The following is a 19,263-nucleotide window of genomic DNA, read 5'->3' as shown; positions in this document are numbered from 1 at the left end:
CAACTCAAAGAAGAACCAAAGTTTTCTCGTGGATGCAGGGCATGATGATTATTGTGGCAGCTTGTGGGTCAGTAAAACCAGATATCCTGAAGCCACCCATGAGAGGGTGCCTCTCATAAGAGCCAGGTGCATAGAAATGGGACAGTAACACAGAGAAAGCTAGACTGCGGAGTCCTCTGGAACCACCAAAACGGAGCTGGTGGCACAGCAACATTGCAGAGAATCCCCCAAAATGCCAACGGGCATTTCTTAGCCACAAGAGTCCTGCACTGACCAAGGTTTCCCTCAGCCTGTGGTGTGGCGGCCCAGCTGAGAGGAAGCCACCCAACCCCTTTGCTACCAGCAGGCCTGACATGGGCCTTGGGAAGCATGGGTGGCCTGGAGTACAGCTGCTGTAACTCTGAACTGCTCTAAAGCAGGGACACGTCAGCCTGGGGTCGTGGCAGTGTGAGGCTGTAAGACTTGCACAAAAAGCCACTTCTACACAGGGCCTTCGTTTCTGCAGCATGGCCGTTCTGATGATTGCTGCTGGATGTAGCGTGTTTGGTGTTTCCTAATAGCACCACACTGCTAAGTGTTAATTAGAAATAGCAGTTGTTATCCACCACATGTAAAAATACTGTCCCAAAAAGACTGGGATTTCACAGGAGGGTATTTCTATTGGCAGGGATAGATATGAAGGCAGACATCTTTTGGCATGGGTATCTACTTTTAGGGGCTGCCATTAGGACAAACCCTTGCTACCCTTGAAGAAGAGTAGTGCATTATTCATGCACGTTCACAGAGGTTGTTTTCAATCCACCACCATCCACTCCACATGCATGGCACAGCCCCTGAACACACACTCCACAGAAAGAAAGACAACGTGCAGATGAGCTGGGAGAAGGAAGAAATGCTACGTGCAATGTGGTGCCCAAGGATTTCTCCTCCTTGTGCCATCCAGCCACATTCACGTTACAGAGATCTCTGCTCGCTCCCGCAGAAGGGGAATTTGGGGCTTCAGGCTGGCCAGGGAGGCCGCATAGCTCATGTGGCATCGTGTTGTTCTCTTGGCCTTGTCTGTGAGTTGGGCACTTCCAGTTTTCCTGAGGTAGCAGATATAGAGGTCTTTGATTCACACCTTAATGAAAAACAAAAGTGAAGGAAAAGGGGAAAGGCAAACAGGCATGGCGGGGTTCCTTAAGAAAGACGCAAACACAATGTAAAATATTTCTGGAATATTCCATTAGGATAGTGCCAGAGTCTCCAAAAGCAAACCTTACCCTTCCAGAATCACCTTGAAGAACAGTAACAGGATCGTTGTAGCAAGTTACAAAATGGTTAACCAGGGAGACATGACTTTTCATAAATAGGTGGTCAGGCACACGTCTCCCCAGAGCCCTGGACCATATGCAGAAGGAGCACTTCTCCTGCCAGCCTCCTGCAGCAGGTCAGGGCAGAACTCCAGGCCCCATGCTGCAGCAGTACACAATACTGACAGCAGGGAGAATGGTACTGCTATAGTGAAGCATTCACATAACTTATACGCAGAAAATATTTGTCAGAGGACAAATAAACCCACTCTTTCTGTTGCTCTGCCAGTTTTTCTGCCAAACATTTTATCAGGACGGGGTCTACTTTGGAGTCAAACTTATTGGCAAACCAATGCCCATAATTCATAAGCCATCGTAATTCTGCAGCCCCGTAGATACAGACACTGCGAAGGTGGGTACCAGTGCATGGAGGATATAAATGTTCTTCAAGATAATTCCATTTCACCAAACGAGTTTTGCTCTGAAGGTCTGTGATATCCTGGGCTGACCTCGAAATTTCCCCAGGCACCCCAGGAACACGTACAAGAGTGGCCCAGAAATGTTCATCTGGAGAGTAGGTATCCCGTGACCAATCAAAAAAATCTTTTGCAAGAGAGCTTCTGAGGGTGTACTGAATAAAAGCTCGACTTAAAACAAAATAGGCACTGCCTACAAATACCTCAATATTATGAGGTGGTGGGTTCTTGGAAACGTTGGTTTTCACAGGCATCTGCATGTATTCATAAGGCACTTTCATAAGTTCATAGCGATAAGTAAATCGTTCTCTTTTGCTGCTGCTTGGCTTTACAGTTTCCAGCATGTTTCCCCCATTGAGTTTCTTCAGTTCAGCAACCAACTGGAAATTTGACCTCAAAGGGAAATCTTGTCCACACAAGTTAATAACATACTTCCAGGGAACTGTAGAGTCCATCAGATCAGACAAACAATTGAAATCTGCTTGCAGCCTCGAAATATGTGCGTAGTCCACTGTCTCCAGTTTTGAAGCAATGAAAATGTTGGGGAAACATTTAGCTAGATTGTTCATAGCAGATTTGAAACTTTTTGTTGCTTTTTGGTCATAATGGATGCAGTATATATTTTGATGACTGTACAGTGAATGTATGAGCCTTTCTACCATTACTGCATCTTTGTGAACAACCAAAGAATAGGCTAATGGAAAATTCTCTTCCTCTGGAGAAACAGGTTTTAGGTGGTATTTCCTAAGTATGCGATAAATGTGGCAATCATTCGTCATTGCTATGATATCTTCATCATCTAAATCAATTATCTCTTTTCTTCTTATCTCTAAACTCTTGCCAATTTCTTGGGGATCTTGTTCATATATAGATGAACAATTAATTTCATACTGAAAGTGATTTCTAAGATAGGAATACCTGTTTCTAACATAAGAAGAAGTGCTCAAGAAGTGCTCAACCAAATAAATGCCCTTAGATGGAAAAAAGTGTCTTTCAACGTGGAGGAGTTTCAGGAGTGCAATCACCCACCCCGTGAAACACAGAATCAGAATCTTCCTTCTTGTGGGACATCTGTAGGGACACTTATGCCTCCTCATTCTGTAAGAAAACAGAGATATATTGACATTTTACAATAGGAACAATGCATCGGAGGCAATTACAACTTCTGACAAAAACATGAGTGCACTGGTCTGGCTACAGCATAAGCACCACCTTTCTCCTTAATCGTCACATTAATTTAAGGACAGATTTTGCCACAATAATAGGCAAATATTTAATTACCCTTTATTATCTGACTGAAAGCAATAAAACAACTCTGATTTCAGATAATAACCAGCTAGATAAGTGTGTTGGAATAAGACTCCTATTGTTTATTTTCCAGACCTCTCTTTTTCATTTGAGTCATAAACTGAGGTACAGCAACCCCTGCATTGGCAGAAACATGACTGTCCTCTAAACGAGTAGAGAGGAAAGTGTATTTTCCTGGGTAAATCCAGGTAATTCACTGGGTGCGGCAAGAGACTCTCTCATGAGTCTGCAAAGAATGCGTGTTTAACAACTGTCTGTATTTGAAAAATAAAAAATAATAAAAAAAATAATAAATTAACCTGAAAGTTTTAAATTCAGTCAGGGCATCCTCATCGTCTTTGACACTAGGGTTGGCCTATGGAAAGGTGCAGAGGGAAATGGATTTCCTTCCTGTCTCCTCGCAGCAGGGTCTGATATGTCCAAAGTCCTCCCTATGTCCAGATTCCTTCTTGAAAATACTGCTAATCTGCCCTGAAAAAAAGACAGATGAAGACAATATTTCCATCCACTGGAGGGAGTGTATAATACAGTCTTTGAAGGCAGGAGGGACAGCAGTGGGAGGCCGTGCATCTCTCCTGTTCTTTTCTGTGTGATTCAACCTCAGCTGTGACTGCAAAGGCACAGCCACAGCCCTTTTTTATGAAACAGGGTGTGCAATATGATTTGTGTGAAGCATCTTAACAACTGAGGTATTACTGCAGTGAAAGTTAAACACAGTGATCCTGTTTCCATATATTTTTGCCTTACCAGCTGAGTACAAGCAGCACTATTGTTGTCCCTGAACTAAAATTAGACCAGAGTCCACGTCCAGGTCCAGGTGCAGCATTAGTTTAACCTCTATTTTCTTTCTACATTGAACTGTTCATGCAGAACAGCTTCCAGCACTTTCTTCCAAGAATAAGCTGTTCCAGAATGCCTCAGAGTAAAGGAAATTTCTGCCCAGTTTTGGGTAGGCATTTGCCAGCTGATGGGTGCACATAACCTGCTGTAAACGTTGTGCAATGCCGTAACAAGGACAGAGAGGCTTCAGTTCAGAACAGAAGCAACACGGTCTTTTGCAAACCAGTGAGATGATTTGGGAGGATTGTACATAGTGCCATGACAAGAGGTTTCCTGGACAATGGGCAGCTTTTCTGTACGTCTCCCCACAATGTCCTCTCCCTCCCTCCCCCTTGTCAGACACAAGACAGGGAACATGGATGAAGTACCGTGTGCTCTCTGGTTCCTGAAGCTGTGCAACAGGTGATGATGCCATAGTAAAACAGCTCCCAGTCATTCCCAGAATTAGAGCCAGGTGGATGGATGGCTTAACACAACCCGCCTCCATCAATTCCTGCAACAAGCGTTAGGCGAAGCACCTATGATGCTCTGCCTTCTCCTCTCCTGTACCAACCTCAACAGGATCTATGCTTCCACATGCAATACCAAAATGAATCCTTTCAAAAAAAGTTGGAGCTTCCCCCTCTTCCCAGTTTTCAGGTGAAGTTACAGGCAGGAATAAAATGGTGGGACCACCAGGAGTAGTCAGATGCCTGCAGGTTCCAGGTGTAGATGTAAAATCAAGTACTGAGATGTGTGTGCAGCTAACTTAGGGGTCTTTAACATACCCACAGTGGTCAGGTCTCGCAAGCTCTAGCTTCACAGTCAAAACTTATCCTGTCAAAATAGAGTTGTGTCATTAGTCTGCTCTCCTTGTGTTTTCCTTTCCCAGTTACTTTCTCTTTGAGGAGCAACAGAAAGGAGAAGGAAATGCCACCTTCCCTGAATAAATACATGCAGCCCCGATGCGAGCCTACATGTGGGTGCCCGTGCAGGTTCAACAAGCTTGCCTGAGTCCCCGGCACTCTGTGTTTCACCTGGGGTGCCAGCTAGAGACTGGGGAAGGGAGCACAGTAATATACCTATTTTGCAGAAGCCAGAGCTTGGCAACTCTCCATAGGTTTTACAGCCACCACACATACTAAAAAATTATGAGAAAAAAACAGATCTCTCTTTCCAGTGCTCCATTATCACAAAGCCAAAACCCCACCTTCTTCCTTAGCCAGCACTTGCTTGCCTTCACTTCTCCAAACTAGTGCCCAAGGTCTAATCAGTGTCTCAATGTCTGGACCAGGTTTCCCCTTCACCTGCTTCCTTCTTCTTCTTCCTTCTTCTTTCTTCTACTTTTTCTTTGCAGGAAGCAGAAATGTGGAGTGTGATCTCTGTGGGCAACCTACCCGATGATTCTGCCCTGTGGTCTCACTAGCTACCAAGGACAACTGATGTCACGCCTGGCTGAGCAGAGATCGCTACATGCTGAAAGGGAACAAATCTCACTTGAAAAGGCAAAAAGAGAAGCTGGAAAATGAAAAAAAAAAAAAAAAGAAAAAAAAGAAAAGAAAAAAAAAAAGGAGTACATACTCTGCTGCTCAAAACCCCCTCTATCTGCATCAGTTCTGGCCAACTACTGCCCAGCATCAAACATTCTGTCCCATGGTGTTCCAGCCAGGACACCACGGTTACCTTGGAGTGCTGGAGTCTGGTGTGGTCTGGAGGCAGGCCAGGATGTGCAGGAAATCACCTGGGCAGCACTGAGGTTTCCTTCTTCCCAGATGGTGGGCAAAGGATCTGTGCTCAGCTCTGTTTAACATTCCTATGGTTTTCGGCACTGCCAGCCACAAGAAACTATTGTGCCATATAAAGAGGTTATAGAAACCCAGAAGATTGTGGTGATGCGGTTTGAATTCCTCATGAAGAAAGGAACTAACGAGCACTGGTAAGAAATCGCAGCTCCTCCACTGAATCCCTTGTTTATGGAGGCTCTCTCTCTGATCCTAGCCAGGATCTGGACAGATGAGAGAACACAAGGAGTGAGCAATTATACCCACAGCCTCATCTATGTTTTTACAAAACACAGTATCACTATCACCACAGTGGTACAGACAGAATCAGGCCATGCATGATCCCAGCCACTCTCCAGCAGTGCAGCTCACCACTACCAGTATCCCACTGTCCCTCCTGCCCCACTCTTACTACCTTAAATTCATATTCTCTGTTGTTACCTCCAAGGCATCCAAGGCCAGGGTCAGTACACCAGTACAGGGGCAACAACTTCACTCTTTAGGCACAAAACACTTGCCTGTAACTAGAACAATGTTAATTTCTGCAGCAGACTGTGATTTACTATGGGCAAATTGTGCCTGACAGATCTGGTGTCCTTGTACAATAGGGTTATGGCATTGGCAGATAGGGGAAGAGCAACTGACATCATCTGCTTGGACTTGTGCAAAGAATTTGACGCTGTCCCACATGACATCCTTGTCTGTAAACTGGAGAGACGTGGATTTGAAGTTTGCCGATGACATCAAGCTGTGTGGTGCAGTCAACATGCTGGAGGGAAGGGATGCCATCCAGAGGGACCTGGACAGGCTTGAGAGGTGGGCCTGTGTGAACCTCTTGAGGTTCAACAAAGCCAAGTGCAAGGTCCTGCACCTGGGTCAGAGCAATCCCAAGCACCAATACAAGCTGGGTGGAGAACAGATTGAGAGCAGCCCTGAGGAAAAGGACCTGGGGGTGCTGGTTGATGAGAAGCTCAACATGAGCTGGCAATGTGCTTGCAGCCCAGAAAGCCAACTGTACTCTGGGCTGCATCAAAAGCAGCGTGGCCAGCAGGGCGAGGGAGGTGATTCTCCCCTTCTGCTCTGCTCTCATGAGACCCCACCTGGAGTGCTGTGTTCATCTCTGGGGCCCCCAGTGTAGGAAGGACATGGATATATTCGAATGAGTCCAGAGGAGGGTCACGAAGATGATCAAGGGGCTGGAGCACCTCTCCTATGAAGACAGGCTGAGGGAGTTGGAATTGTTCGGCCTGGAGCAAGAGAAGGCCCCGGAGGAGACCTTATGGTGGCCTTCCAGTACCTAAAGGGGGCCTACAGGAGAGATGGGGAGGGACTTTTTACAAGGGCATGTAGTGATAGGACAAAGGGTAATGGCTTTAAACTAAAAGATACTACATTTAGATTAGATATTAGGAAGAAATTCTTCACTCAGAGGGTGGTGAGGCACTGGCACAGGCTGCCCAGAGAAGCTGTGGATGCCCCGTCCCTGGAGGTGTTCAATGACAGCTTGGATGAGGCTTTGGGCAGCCTGATGTATGACAGTGGAGTTGGAACCAGATAGTTCTTCCAAATCAAAGCATTCTATGATTTCTTGAGGAGCAGTGTGAGACAAGAGAATGGAATTCTTCAGGAAAGAAGGGCCATCACAAAAATCTCATTAGTTTTTGATACCAGTGCGTAGCTCTTATTTCTTAGCACAATGCAGCACTTGAAGCCCCTCTTGGACACAGCACTGTACTGTATGCACAGTCGTCTCTGGAAGAGGAAGGGAATGAACAGCATGCTACAGACAGTAACAGTTACCTACAACTACCTGAAGCACCTACCTTGGGTAGCACTGACCACGACGGTTATCTCACACATGTATTTTTTTTTCCTCAGGTGCTAACATCCTGCTGTTTATACAATATCTAGGATCAGTGATCCCTCTTCTGCACAAGGATTTTATACTAGGAAGGGAGGACGGCATTGCCATCTTGCCGAGTTTCCTAACATGTCTGCACTTTCTCTTCTGCATGCAAGGCTCCTGAAGGAATTAATGAAGGTTGATCACATCTTGTAAACAACACGCGTCGCACAGCTGGTGTACATACACACATACACAGTGTCTGGCCTGGGCACTTGCTGTGTGGGATGCAAAGTACTGGATGACTCAGAGAAGACAAATGGGTGTTTTTATTTATCCCTTGCATCTGTAATGCAAGATCAAGAGATGTTCAAAGAAAACAGACATGAAACAAATACAAGGCAAACAAATTCGTGTTGTGTAAGAACATGCATGTGTTCTTACACAACATGTAATTACCATCTGTCAGAAGGTATCATAAAGACCATGAGCTCAGCAGGATTCAAGAAAGAATTAGGCAATCAGCTGGCTATTGGGAGTTTCCAGAGAATTGCATTAGCCAAGGTAGAAATATGGACAGAAAGCTCAATTCTCTGGCACCATGACATAAGGCAATTACCATCCACCAAGATCCCTGACTGGAAACTTTTACCAACAAGAACACTTACTGTGACCATTGCTCTGTTCTCGGAATCTGCTTTTATCTCCTGTTGGGCCAGAATAGGGTCTGCTAGTTAGATCCATTACAGTGATATTTGATGGTGGAGGGGGAGAATTTCACACACCCCTGAAGGACCTCAGCCACATATCAGGTCCTCGTTACCAAAGAAGATGCAGGATGTTCTTGATGATGAATGCAGGAGCTGTGCTAGCTTTCACCAGCAGAACAAGTACCCCCGAGGGGCATGGAGGGAAGCCTGAGCCGGCTGTTCTTGAAGAGGAACTATCAGTCCTCACCTCCAATGCACTTCACAGTGCCCAGTGTCTAAAGCAGTGATGCTGGGCTTACAGGAGGACCAGAGAACAACAGCCTTCTGCAAGTAGGCAGTGGTGCTCCACTCCCTCCTACGGGCTTCAATCCAACGTGCATGTCTCATCTTTTGGGAGGCTGCAGAAGATTTCTGCAGCTCTTCTGTAGCTCCCAAACCACTCATAAAAACTTGTAAAGCCCATAAAACTGGAGTATAGTGGTTTGCTTTTTTTTTTTTCCTCTCTTTGTCCTGAAACACTAGCCAAGCAAACAGTATTTTGACTCATCTCATGGCAGTGTAACTCAAGTGTTGCTGGAATTAAAACAGTGGAAAAAAACTGCAAGAAAAGCTTCCTTAGCAGGGCTTCTTCCTTAGCCTCATGAACTCATAGAGTACTGAAAGTGTTGATAGTTATGAGCAGAGCCATGGCCAGCTCAGGGAAGCGCTGGGAAGGAAGGCCAAGCTGATGGCACAGGCATGCCAGGAAATGCACACTTAGACCTGGGTTTCTACTGACTTGCAGCAACATGGGGACAAGGCAATGAGAACAGAGGAAATAACATGTGTGTATATACATACTATGTATATTTTAGGTAACACAGCAAAGGTTTGGGGAAATGAAGTATGGTCTGATCAGGGAAGCGTGACTGTAGAAAACCCGCTACCTCAACAGTCTCTACTTGCTGCTATCAGTGAGATATGCTGAAGTTCACCTTTCTGAGAAAGAAAAAAAAAAAAAAAGAAAAAGAAAAAAGAAGAAAAGGTATTCCTGCTTGCAAACTAGTCGGTCTTATCCAGCAGCCTGGAAACATAAATTAAAGCTGTGGAGTACCCAGAAATGTGCAATCCCCTACAGTGGCACATCATAAATGTGGAAAGCAGCATTTACACCTCTACAAAAGCCATAGGCAACCTGCTTGGGTCAATCACATAGCACAGTCAATACCAAGTTCATACTGGAACATTTTCACAGAAGTAGAAATAATGCGCACTGATAGGGAAAGTGAGGCGAACTGAGCTGGTGGCTATTTCTCTTGGCTATTTCTCTTTTTTTTACACCACAGCTTACAGAAACAACACAGAAATGTGGAATTTCTATACTAAGAGACTGTAATTGCTTGAAATATTAATTTCTTACAGGGTGAAAGCCAAGGAAAGGCTAAGTGAAGGTGAATTAAAACCCACTTTTAGAATTCTTTTGGGAAAGAAAAAAAATAAATATGAAAACAAGTATAATTCCAGCTCAGACGGCTCCTAACATTTCTACGCACTATAAGGTACTTACTCCATAGGGTGGCTCTTCCCGTCACAACAGCTGCTTGCATTCAGGGTAACTGAGGAAAGGCAGAGCATCCATCCCCCACATACAGCAACTCTAGCCTCTTCAGGAATATGCTCTCTCCTCAGCTGCAAAGGTCGCTGCACCAAAGGTTTCGGTGCTTATAAATCCACGCACACTGCTCAGGGTTCGGCCACCACACAAAAGCAAATGTAGGAGCTGGGCAGAGGAGGAAATCCCATCCGCAGGCACTCGGGCTTCAGGTGGAGCAGCAGAGCGGTGGCTGGGGAGCAGTCCGGCTAAAAGCTTTCCCTCACGAACCACAGACATTAATTACAGCTGTTCTGACTGACAGCCAGGCCCTAGTGTGCCCTCTGTGATATTGAAATTTAAATGGCTGTCCCTGAAAATGGTTCAGCAAAGGTCAGGTGCGCCGCTAGCACCAGATGCAAGCTGGTCAGAGAATCCCCAACATCGCGGGCACCGATGCTGCTCTGCAAGCTGTGTGGACAGCCATGTGCTTTTGCATTTAGCTGGCAGTCTCCTGTCCCAGTCACTGCACCGTGCACGTGTGACTCACCTTGCCCCATGTCTGCCAAACTAAGTGTCTGAGGTCCCTCTGCAGTGCGTTGGAAAGATGCAAGGAACTGCAAAGGACAATCAGTTTCACCCCAAGAACAAGCTGTGAGAAAATAGAGGAGGCATGCCCAGGAGAGCCACTGCCCCAGCAAACAGTGCTCCAGGATGGTGTTCAGGAGCTATGGAGAAAGGCCAGCCCAGGAGCTCCTCTGCTAGGCACGAGCCTGGGTCATCCTGGAGGACCAAGGCTGCCGGTGTCCTCCTGCTCCAACATCTTGTAGCCATGAGGGCTTCAGCTGCTTCAACTCTCTTTCAGGCTTCCCTGCTCTAAAGGGTTAAGGAGGGACTCAAACAGCTGACAGAAGTGGGCTGATCTCCTTCAGCCATGTGGAGAAACTTGCAGGCTTTGGGCTCGTGCTGCCTCTCTAAAGGCATGTTTCCACTTTGCTGGGATCTTAATGGCTTACATATGCAGAGCTCTGGCTCCTGAGAGAGCCCAGTGCTCTGCCACTGCTCCTCACATTGTTATTTCTACCATTTCAATAAACTCCATGCACAGGGAGTAACTGCAAATTCCAGTGCAACTCAGCAATGCCAATATCATTTTTGTGCAGGAAGAGTCTGCAGCTGCCTTCGCCCTGAGCGGGAACAAGTGGTTGGCTTTCACTTGCCTCTTGTCCTGCATGGCGAGTCTCTCCTGCAATCCAAGCAATCACCACTCTCTTGTCCCTGTATCAGCACTGCAAATCAGAGAACACGAACACCGACTGCCTTTCTTGCTGCAAAGAGAGAGCAGACCCCTCTGTCACCGAGGAACCAGCCCCAGCCTCTCCAGAAGCCTCCCTTCCTATTTGGCAGACAACTCGCAGACGGCTGCTGGAAACGGCCTGCTTGGGAATAAACCAGTTTCCAAAAATCTGTTCTTTTAAAGTAACAGCCACGCTATTCGAGGTACTTTTCATGGATGCTGCCCATGTGGAGGAGCTGTGCTGAGCCCCCGGGGTCCATCATAGGCAGCCCAGAGCCTGCTGGGGGGGGGGATCTCACACCAATATCCCTGTGGCAGGCAGCAGGGTGAGGGTGCTGCATTGGAGGCTGTCACTCATCCACCCAGATCTCTGCTCAGGGCAGGCTGGTGCCGTGCAGCCCACAGAGAGGGGAAGGAGCTCCAGGTATGGAAGCGATGGGGCAAGCAGGCAGAGCTACCTGAGGAAGCTTACAATGCACCCGCCTGCGTCAGTCCCTGCGTGGCAACTTCCCCGAGGAATGCAAGATTTGCATCGGTCAATACCCACTGGCCCTCCTGCTCTGCCCTCTGCCAGTCCTTCCTGAAGGACCAGTTTGGTAAGCAAACAAAATTCCAAGCTCAACCACCGGCTGTGTGGAGATGCAGGGAAACAACAGCCCTGGTCTCCCTTTAGCATGCATCTCCAACATTTACAGTTTATTTTCTGCCCCAGTGCTACCCATCTGAGAGGTCTGTGGCCCTCTGTGGTGGGCCACAGAGGCCACACGTGATTGCTGGTGTCATGCCGGGGGCCAGCGGGTGGGAACCAACTCGTTATCTGTTGTCGTCTCAGCTTGGGAGTGGTTAACCCAGACCGTGGCACAGCAAGGCACGGCGCGTTGGCTGCTACCGAAACGGGGATTCCTGGAAAATTCAAGCTGTAAGTAGGCAGCACGCTCTCCTCACTGTATCTGAAATACATTGTACTCACTACGAATACCATCAAAGGGAAACCTGAATTTGTGCCTGCCACACAGCAAGAACGAAGGGAAAATATAAATTCCGAACGAAAACTGTGAAAGGAGAGGGAGTGGATATGCAGGTGAGCAGGAGTGCTCCTGCCCCACTGTGTTGTTCTTTCTCCCATGTAGAAGTCTGTCTGCAGATGCTCCACAGGAACCAGGCAGCTCCTCCTCCACAACTTTGGTAAAAACAAAACAAAACAAAACAGCGGGAAAGGGACAGGTGCTGAAAAAAGTAGGAGAAGCAGAAAAGGAGTGGGGGAAAAGATGAAAGAGGAGAATGGAGAGAGGGATCAGTTGGGGTAGGTGATTTCATGTAGGTGGCATTAAGGAGAAAAAAAAAAAAAGGCAAACGGAGCAGCAAAACATGTGCTTTGTCTGACTTGCTGCTCCTCCAGCTCTCAGAGGCACCTGACTCAAAACCAGCGTCCACACCTTTCCTTGGAAGCCAGGCTACCGAGTGCCTGAGTGCTGCACAACAGCATTTCCATGCAACAGCAGGAGCAACAGGAACCTTTCCCTCTCCTTCAGGCAAAAAGACACTGGGAAAAGATCTCCTTTCTCCTCTCCCTCATTAGAGACCTCTGTTTGCTTTACACACACCCACTCCAACAGTGGTTGTGTGCAGACTTGGTCTCCACTACTGGCTCTGCAGAAAGACGCAGTCAGCTCCTTCTGGCTTTCCCTCCGCTCTGTGCAAACCAAGCTGCTGGAGAGGTCTCTGGGGAAGGCAGAAGAAAACGTCCCTGGGAAGCCAGGGAAGGAGAAAAGTAGTGATGTGCTTTGCTAAGTGATTTTTTTTTCCTTTAGTAAACTGTCTGGCTGAGTTAAACTTTTATCTCTACTTGATTATTCAGTGCTGCTAGCTGGGAAAATTAATTTATTCATGTACTAGTATTTACTGCTGCTAGCTGGTTATTTTCATTGCAGATTTATCTATGATAGGGATCTCAGAGCTCCTGTAGGAGTGCTTTATACTGGCATCAAATCTAGATAAGTTGATCTATCAGGTTTGCTTGTTTTTTCACCCATTTTTCTGACCCGTATGTCCTCATGCTGGAGCCCCAGTAAGAACAGCCCAGCACCTCAGGCTATGCCCCTGTACCAGGCAGCATTGCCCACTGCCAGTATCCTTCCCCACAGCTCACCCCCCTGTTTTGACCTGCCTGATGTCATACGTAGATTTCCTCTGAGTGACTGACAGCCAAAGAACTAAGAAACTCCTGTTTTTCCCAATTACTTCTGAGCTGTTTTATGGACCTCTATTTGTGATGTTCAAGATGTGGAAAAATACCCCATTGCTTTTCAACTGAAGCCATTTAAACAGTAAGCCTGTCAGTTTTAAGACCCTGAAGATTTAAAACAATGAGGTGCCCAAGGAACAACAATAACAATAAAATCCACAGTTTAACGCTGCCCATTTTGCTTGTGCTTCTGGAAGAGAAAAGACAGTGTCTGGGCAGATGGATGGGACATACAGATTCAGCAAAGATTTAGCAGTTCTGGATATCACCTCTGACTTTGCCCTGTCTGGCAAGGATTTTGTCATGCCAGCACTAAATATTGGGACATTTTATTGCGTGGGATACATAGATTTGTGTTTCCTTACAGAACCTGCTGTGCTGACAGTAAGTTATTTTGATCATCTCTCTGTCCCCTAACTCTGTAAATGTTCCTTAGAAAAGGCCAAATGCTCTTTTCTCGCTGCTGTCAACATGGAGGTGATCCTCATAATTGCAGTAGAACACCTAACATAATTTCCTGCATGCTTATGTCCCCAAAATAAGTCAAGGTAAGGGAAGTCGGGCCTCTGCTCTTCAGCCAGTAAAAGAGGCAAGCAGCTGCTGCGAGGTGGTGCAAGAAGGTGGCCCCCCAAGGGAGGAGTGAGCCCACCTCCTCTGCCTCCCCTGCTAGCCACAACTACTTCACAGTAATTTTTGCTGGAAGCAGCTCTGGTGAGTGCCTAAAAAGAAAAACTTCTCAACAAATCCCTTGGTATGTCCCAAACTACTCTGTCCTGCCAGCCAGAGGTTTTGTAGCCCTGTTAGGATGCAGAGGTGTTTGGAAAGCCCAAGGATGGTCAGCTGTGAAAGCTCTCAAGCCTGATCACCTGCAAGGTGAGTATTTAAGCTCTCTGACTTTAAGAGGTGGCCGTATCCATGTTTTTCAAGAACTTAAAGGCAGGAGTCAAAGAGGATTAAAAGAAAAAAAAAAAGAGAGGGGAAAAAAAAGAAAAAACCAACACAGGTAAATAGATTTTACTCACTTCTAACTTGGGGCAAGCCAGGGTTTAACAGCTTCTCTCTGGTTCATATGAGAGTTTAAAATAATAATAAGTCTATGGTGGAGTGAGGGTTAACCTTTACCCCCAAACTACTGCACAGCATAAAAATCAGACCCACAGGGGCAAAGCTTGTGTACATTGGCAAGCACTGTTGGCGTAAGAGAGGGTGGAAGTTTCCTGTCGGAGAAGGAGGCAGAAGAAGCTGCACCGTGCTCCAGAAAGGCTTCAGTGAGCAGCTGAGCCTATTTCTCCATTTCCCCCAACAGCAAGGATGCCTTCACCTTCCCGCCGAGCTTCTCACAGGCTCTTTTCTGCAGACCCTGGCTGTAAATTGCACCCCTCAAGTCAATTCCTACTGAGCCAAAGCCTTCCCAACCAGAGTCACAGCTGCTGTATTGGTAACACCATTTACACTGAGCTGCAGACCCACCTCCTGGACGTTGCTTTGGTCTCTTTTCCTTGGGGAACACGTCAGGGCGCCCTGCCCAGGAGGAGCCATCCAGGCACAACCGATGTGGTGGTGAAACGAAGCCTCGCTGCCCGCCCCATCCTGCCGGCACCGCCGCGTTCAGGTCGGTCTGCCTTTCAAGCGAGTGCGAAGTCGGACGGACGTATGGAGCAGGGACATAACTGCCTGCAAAGAATAACAGTAATAATAATAAAAAAGGGTAACAAATTAGCTGAAAAATAACGAGTGAAATAATGAGTGTAGGTTTGTATGACAAGCCACGGAAGTCTTTAGCCATACAACAAGCACCTATTTCTGTTCACCCACATAGCACTCCCAAGCACGGGGGAAAAAAAAATCCTAAAAAAGAGCGGCTGACATCAAAGCAACCACATTCTCTTCCACAGCAGGGAGAAGTGAACGTGCAGAGGGAAAAGCACCCTGACAGGAGGACTGACTGCCGAAAGCCCTCCCGGGTTCAGGCCTTGGCAAGTGACTTCCCCAGCCCGGCAGGGGACGCGCAGGACCTGGGCCATGCCGAGGTGGGTGCACTGACCGGCAGAGTGGGGGGACACCGGGGCTCCTTGGGTGCTGGCCCCTGAGGGGATGGGCACAGATGGGGCAAAACGCCTCTGGTGGTGGGCAAGGGCCCCGTGCTGCTCCTTGGAGCCGTCCTCCCCGCAGCCGAAACCCCAGCACCCAGATCAGAGGCAGCTCACTGCCCACAGTCCCAAGGTGGGCGTGATGCCGGGGTGTTGGATGCTTCCAGCATCCTTTGACTTCACGTCCCAAAAGCTATGCTCGGTCCTCGGATAAGAGAGCTCAGCTACGGACCCAAGGGCAGGAATCTGGGCTATGTATCACAGCGAAGGTCACGGTGATCCTTTCTGAAGTTTGTTTTAGGCACAACAATCTGCACTGCAAGTCCACCTATTCCTAAGCACCCCACATCCTGTCTGAAGTCTCTCATACGGCAAGAAATCTCCTTCTGTGCTACTACACATAAGCTTCACACATGCAACACTCACAAAGAAATCTGAGAAACCACACATTGTGCCGTCTGCATGTACAGTAAATAAATGCCATGGTCCTTTCTGCTGAGGAAAGCGCGGTAGCTGTACCCCAATAAGTCATACACATTTCCCCTCTCCGCCCAGACTTCAACCGAACCATTTCGCACACCAGCCCCCTCTTTGCCACCAGCCTTCCCCTTCATGTGGGCTTACAAACACGGAGCCCACAGCCTGTGCTCCACCCCGAGGTGGCATGGACAGCTCTCAGAGCTCTGCTGATGGGCCTGGAGCAGCCGGCAGCATCCCTGCTGCAGCACGATGGGCACAGCATGGCAGCTTCCCAGGGAAGGGTGGTCCTGGGATCCTTCCCCGTGGTGCTGCCCCCATGCCTCGGACACACAGGTGCCATTAGTTGATGAACACACCAGTAGCACAGAGATTACAGCGACTACAGGAATTTCCCATGGTCGTTTAAGTGATCCACCACCAGATGACAGTGGGTGATGTAGCTGGGCATGACGTGGTCTGGGAACTCTGCGCTTGCCACGGCTGTCCTTCGCACTCCGTCATGTGGCAAATCCCCGTGAGCCCCCCCGGAATTCGCCAGGCAGCAATCTGATGAGGCTTGACTTGTTGACAGAGTCAGACAAAACTTATCTCCCTTGCTGGATTCGGCACCCTGCGGTTTATGCTCCAGAAACAAGCTTTCTGTGACTCATCTGCCGTGCCTCTTCGCGCCTTCATTGATATTTCCTGGGAAACCTCGAACGCTACAGTCACCGTGTGACTGCTGATGCCATTCCGCAGCTGGAACAGCAATCACCATAAGCTCTGCTAAAGCCCTCGTAGCATCATCTGCTAGCGGGACCAAATCGCTCCACCAGCCAGCCTTGGGAGCACGCATCAGGACAGCCTCACCTAACCCTACCCAAAGTGGTTTCTTCTGCTGCGTGCAGGCAGAGTAACCACCAAGAATAATGCCAGCACCTCTCCAGTGCTCAATTCCTGGTGTCAAACAACAGCTAACACTTTTCCAAAATCCCTTTCTGTATTGCATCTATTGTCCTTTTCTGAAACCTTTCGGCAGAAGTCTGGCAATGCTCTCCTCCTGTTCTGCTAATTGACACAAAGCTTCCACAGGGGAGATTCACAGATCTAAGGATCCTTCTTGAAGTACATTGTGGATGCCCAATAAGGCCCTCAGCAGAAAGAATAAACAGCTGACAGACTGACAAGGTCTCTGAACTTACCTGTTCTCTATGAATGTTTCAACATTATCTTGGTTTCTCTGAATTCTGTGCATCAGTACTCACCAGTTTCTTTGTACGTGCTGATAACACACTGCTTGACCTTTTGTACTTTCTGAATTTTGCCTGTGGTCAATCCTTCCTGGATCTCCTGGGCTACTTCTGAAGAACTTGGGAGATCTATTTTTGAGATGATCAGACATTCTGGTGATTGACCAGCATAATTTGCAGAAATTACACCAGGAAATAGCAGGCACAGCACAGACTAACATCCACGAAGTCACAACAATTGGTACACCAGTGGATTTCAGTGTTTGGTCCCCCTCTCCTGCATCCCCACTGTAATCCAAAGCGATCCACAAGCAATCCAAAACAGCTGATTTTTCCTTGCCACCATCACCGCTTTTCAAAAGTTGTCCTTAAGAATTGCTCGCTAATTTGGATCATGCATCAGAAAGTGCTAGGCAGTGCTGTCACTGATCTGTAAATGCCTTTACAGGCAGGCAGCATACCCAGAAATGCACAAAAAAAAAAAATAAAATAAAAAAAAAATAAAAGCAGAACCAAAACCACGGGTGACAGATATGTAACCAACAGCCGCAGATGCACAAACACGGCAGCACCCCACGTCCCTTCCCTCGTCTTGTAAGAACAGGCACATCCCGCCCAGCCCATGGGGCCCCTCCAGCCCAGGGCGCTGTCCCTGAGCACACACAGGCGGGTGCTTGGGGAGCGAATGAAGAACAGAAGAGGACGAGCACTCTCCTACACCTTCTCCACGTATCCTTTCAGTCTGCGCCTACTCACAGCTCAGAAATCGACAAAGCCGGGAGTTACAACTTTCTGTTTCACAGCACCAGCACACTGTGACTTTCTGCCGTGAAATCGTACGTTTGCTTTTGAACCCCTGTAAATTTTTGGATATCCAGGAGACCGCGAGGGGCAAAGCACTCCGCAGCTGACCCACGTGCCGTGTGAGGAAACCACTTTCTCTCACTTGTTTTCAACCTTCTGCCTCCCAGCATCACTCAATAGTTGTAGATCTCGTCCTGAAAGACAGCAAGCAAGCAAGCAGCTCTTCCCTCCTTCGCTGCCTTCACTTCAGTTTCAAGTTTTCGGTTTCAAGTTTTCAGTTTCAAGGGCGCCCGCCCGCCCCGCAGCCCCCTCCTCGTCCCGCTGCCGGCCCGAAAATCCCCCTGCGCGCAACTTCTGGGGCGCACGCGAGTTCTTACCGGAGCTCCTCGGCGGCGCCCGCGGACGCTGACACCGAAAACACCGACGCTGCTCGTCCTCCTGTCCTCCTCGCCCTCCTGTCTGCTCGTCCTCCTGTCCTCCTTGTCCGCCTGTCCTGCCGCCGCGCCGCGCCGCGCCCTGCCCTGCTCTGCTCGGCCGCCCCCGCGCAGCAGCGCGCCCGCGGAGCGGCGTCGCGCCGCGCCCCTTCCTCCTCCTCCTCCTCCTCCTTCTCCTCCTCCTCCTCCTCCTTCTCTTCTTCCTCCTCCTCCTCTTCCTCCTCCCGCCTCCTCTCCAAACTCCGCCGTCGAGCCTCCAAGTTTGTGCCGCCGCCGGGCAGCGCGGAGCCTCCGCGGCCCCTGCGCGCTGCTCCGCGAGGAAAGTTGGGGCCGGGACGGGCAGCAGGAGGAGGAGGAGGAGGAGGAGGAGGAGGAGGAGGAGGAGGAGGAGGAGGGGGATGCGGGTCCCCGCAGCAAAGCCCGGAGCAGGTGGGCAATGTTCGCGGCAGCCGGGCGCTTGGCTCACCCGCAGCCGGGCACGGTCAGCGGCTGCTCTCGCCGCCGCGCAAATGGCCATCGGGCTACTGCGGAGCGGAGAAAAGAGCCCAAAGCTCTCGTGTGAAGCGGTTCATTCTCTTAATCGCTTAACCAGGGCGTTTTTCCCCCGATTAACACTGTCTGAAATCCAAAAAAAAAAAAAATAATCTTTTCCTCTGTGTCATAATCACAAAATACTTGCCAACTCCAGCTGCTCCAAGAATTTATCAGGATTCCTATGGTGATGTTACGCTGGGGCATCTTCCGCCTCCACCCCGCCCCCCCCCGCCTTCAGCAGGACTTCCCCAGGCACCACCATGAACCCACCGCAGGTATTTGCACCTTGCCGTGTTTTTGACAGCTTCCCAGAGCTGCCCTTCGTTCCCACGTTTCTCTTACCTTACCTAT

The 19,263-nt window shown here is 48.5% G+C and overlaps 1 protein-coding gene across 19 annotated transcripts; it reads right to left on the bottom strand.

Moving 5' to 3' along the window:
- Positions 1 to 1,198: 1,198 nt before the first annotated feature.
- On the bottom strand, positions 1,199 to 18,486 carry GCNT4 (glucosaminyl (N-acetyl) transferase 4). Of its 19 annotated transcripts, none has more exons than XM_048049907.2 (5): positions 18,322 to 18,486; positions 14,812 to 15,015; positions 9,776 to 14,270; positions 3,376 to 3,547; positions 1,199 to 2,866 (listed from the first exon to the last, which is right to left on the bottom strand). In XM_048049907.2, the coding sequence occupies exon 5, from the start codon at positions 2,863 to 2,865 to the stop codon at positions 1,498 to 1,500; it is 1,368 nt and encodes a 455-aa protein (XP_047905864.1). In that variant the 5' UTR covers position 2,866; positions 3,376 to 3,547; positions 9,776 to 14,270; positions 14,812 to 15,015; positions 18,322 to 18,486; the 3' UTR covers positions 1,199 to 1,497. The 19 variants fall into 19 exon arrangements, with proteins under 19 accessions (XP_047905864.1, XP_047905856.1, XP_047905857.1 ...); XM_048049899.2 differs by lacking the exons at positions 9,776 to 14,270; positions 14,812 to 15,015; positions 18,322 to 18,486 and adding exons at positions 4,684 to 4,732; positions 5,106 to 5,371; positions 5,477 to 5,559; XM_048049900.2 differs by lacking the exons at positions 9,776 to 14,270; positions 14,812 to 15,015; positions 18,322 to 18,486 and adding exons at positions 4,684 to 4,732; positions 5,203 to 5,371; positions 5,477 to 5,559.
- Positions 18,487 to 19,263: the final 777 nt, after the last annotated feature.

This window comes from Anser cygnoides, chromosome Z, assembly GCF_040182565.1.
Source record: "Anser cygnoides isolate HZ-2024a breed goose chromosome Z, Taihu_goose_T2T_genome, whole genome shotgun sequence".
Taxonomy (NCBI): Eukaryota; Metazoa; Chordata; class Aves; order Anseriformes; family Anatidae; genus Anser; species Anser cygnoides.
Note: the sequence above shows the minus strand (reverse complement) of the source record. Positions and strands in the feature narration are given on the sequence as shown.

What these genes read in the sequence shown, in the direction of transcription:
- GCNT4 (XM_048049896.2), bottom strand. Translation starts at nt 9,843, where the DNA reads ATGCTCTGCCTTTCCTCAGTTACCCTGAATGCAAGCAGCTGTTGTGAC. An exon ending in GGGAAGAGCCACCCTATGGA is followed by an intron (nt 2,867 to 9,775) that starts GTAAGTACCTTA and finishes GTTTTCTTACAG; the next exon opens with AATGAGGAGGCATAAGTGTC.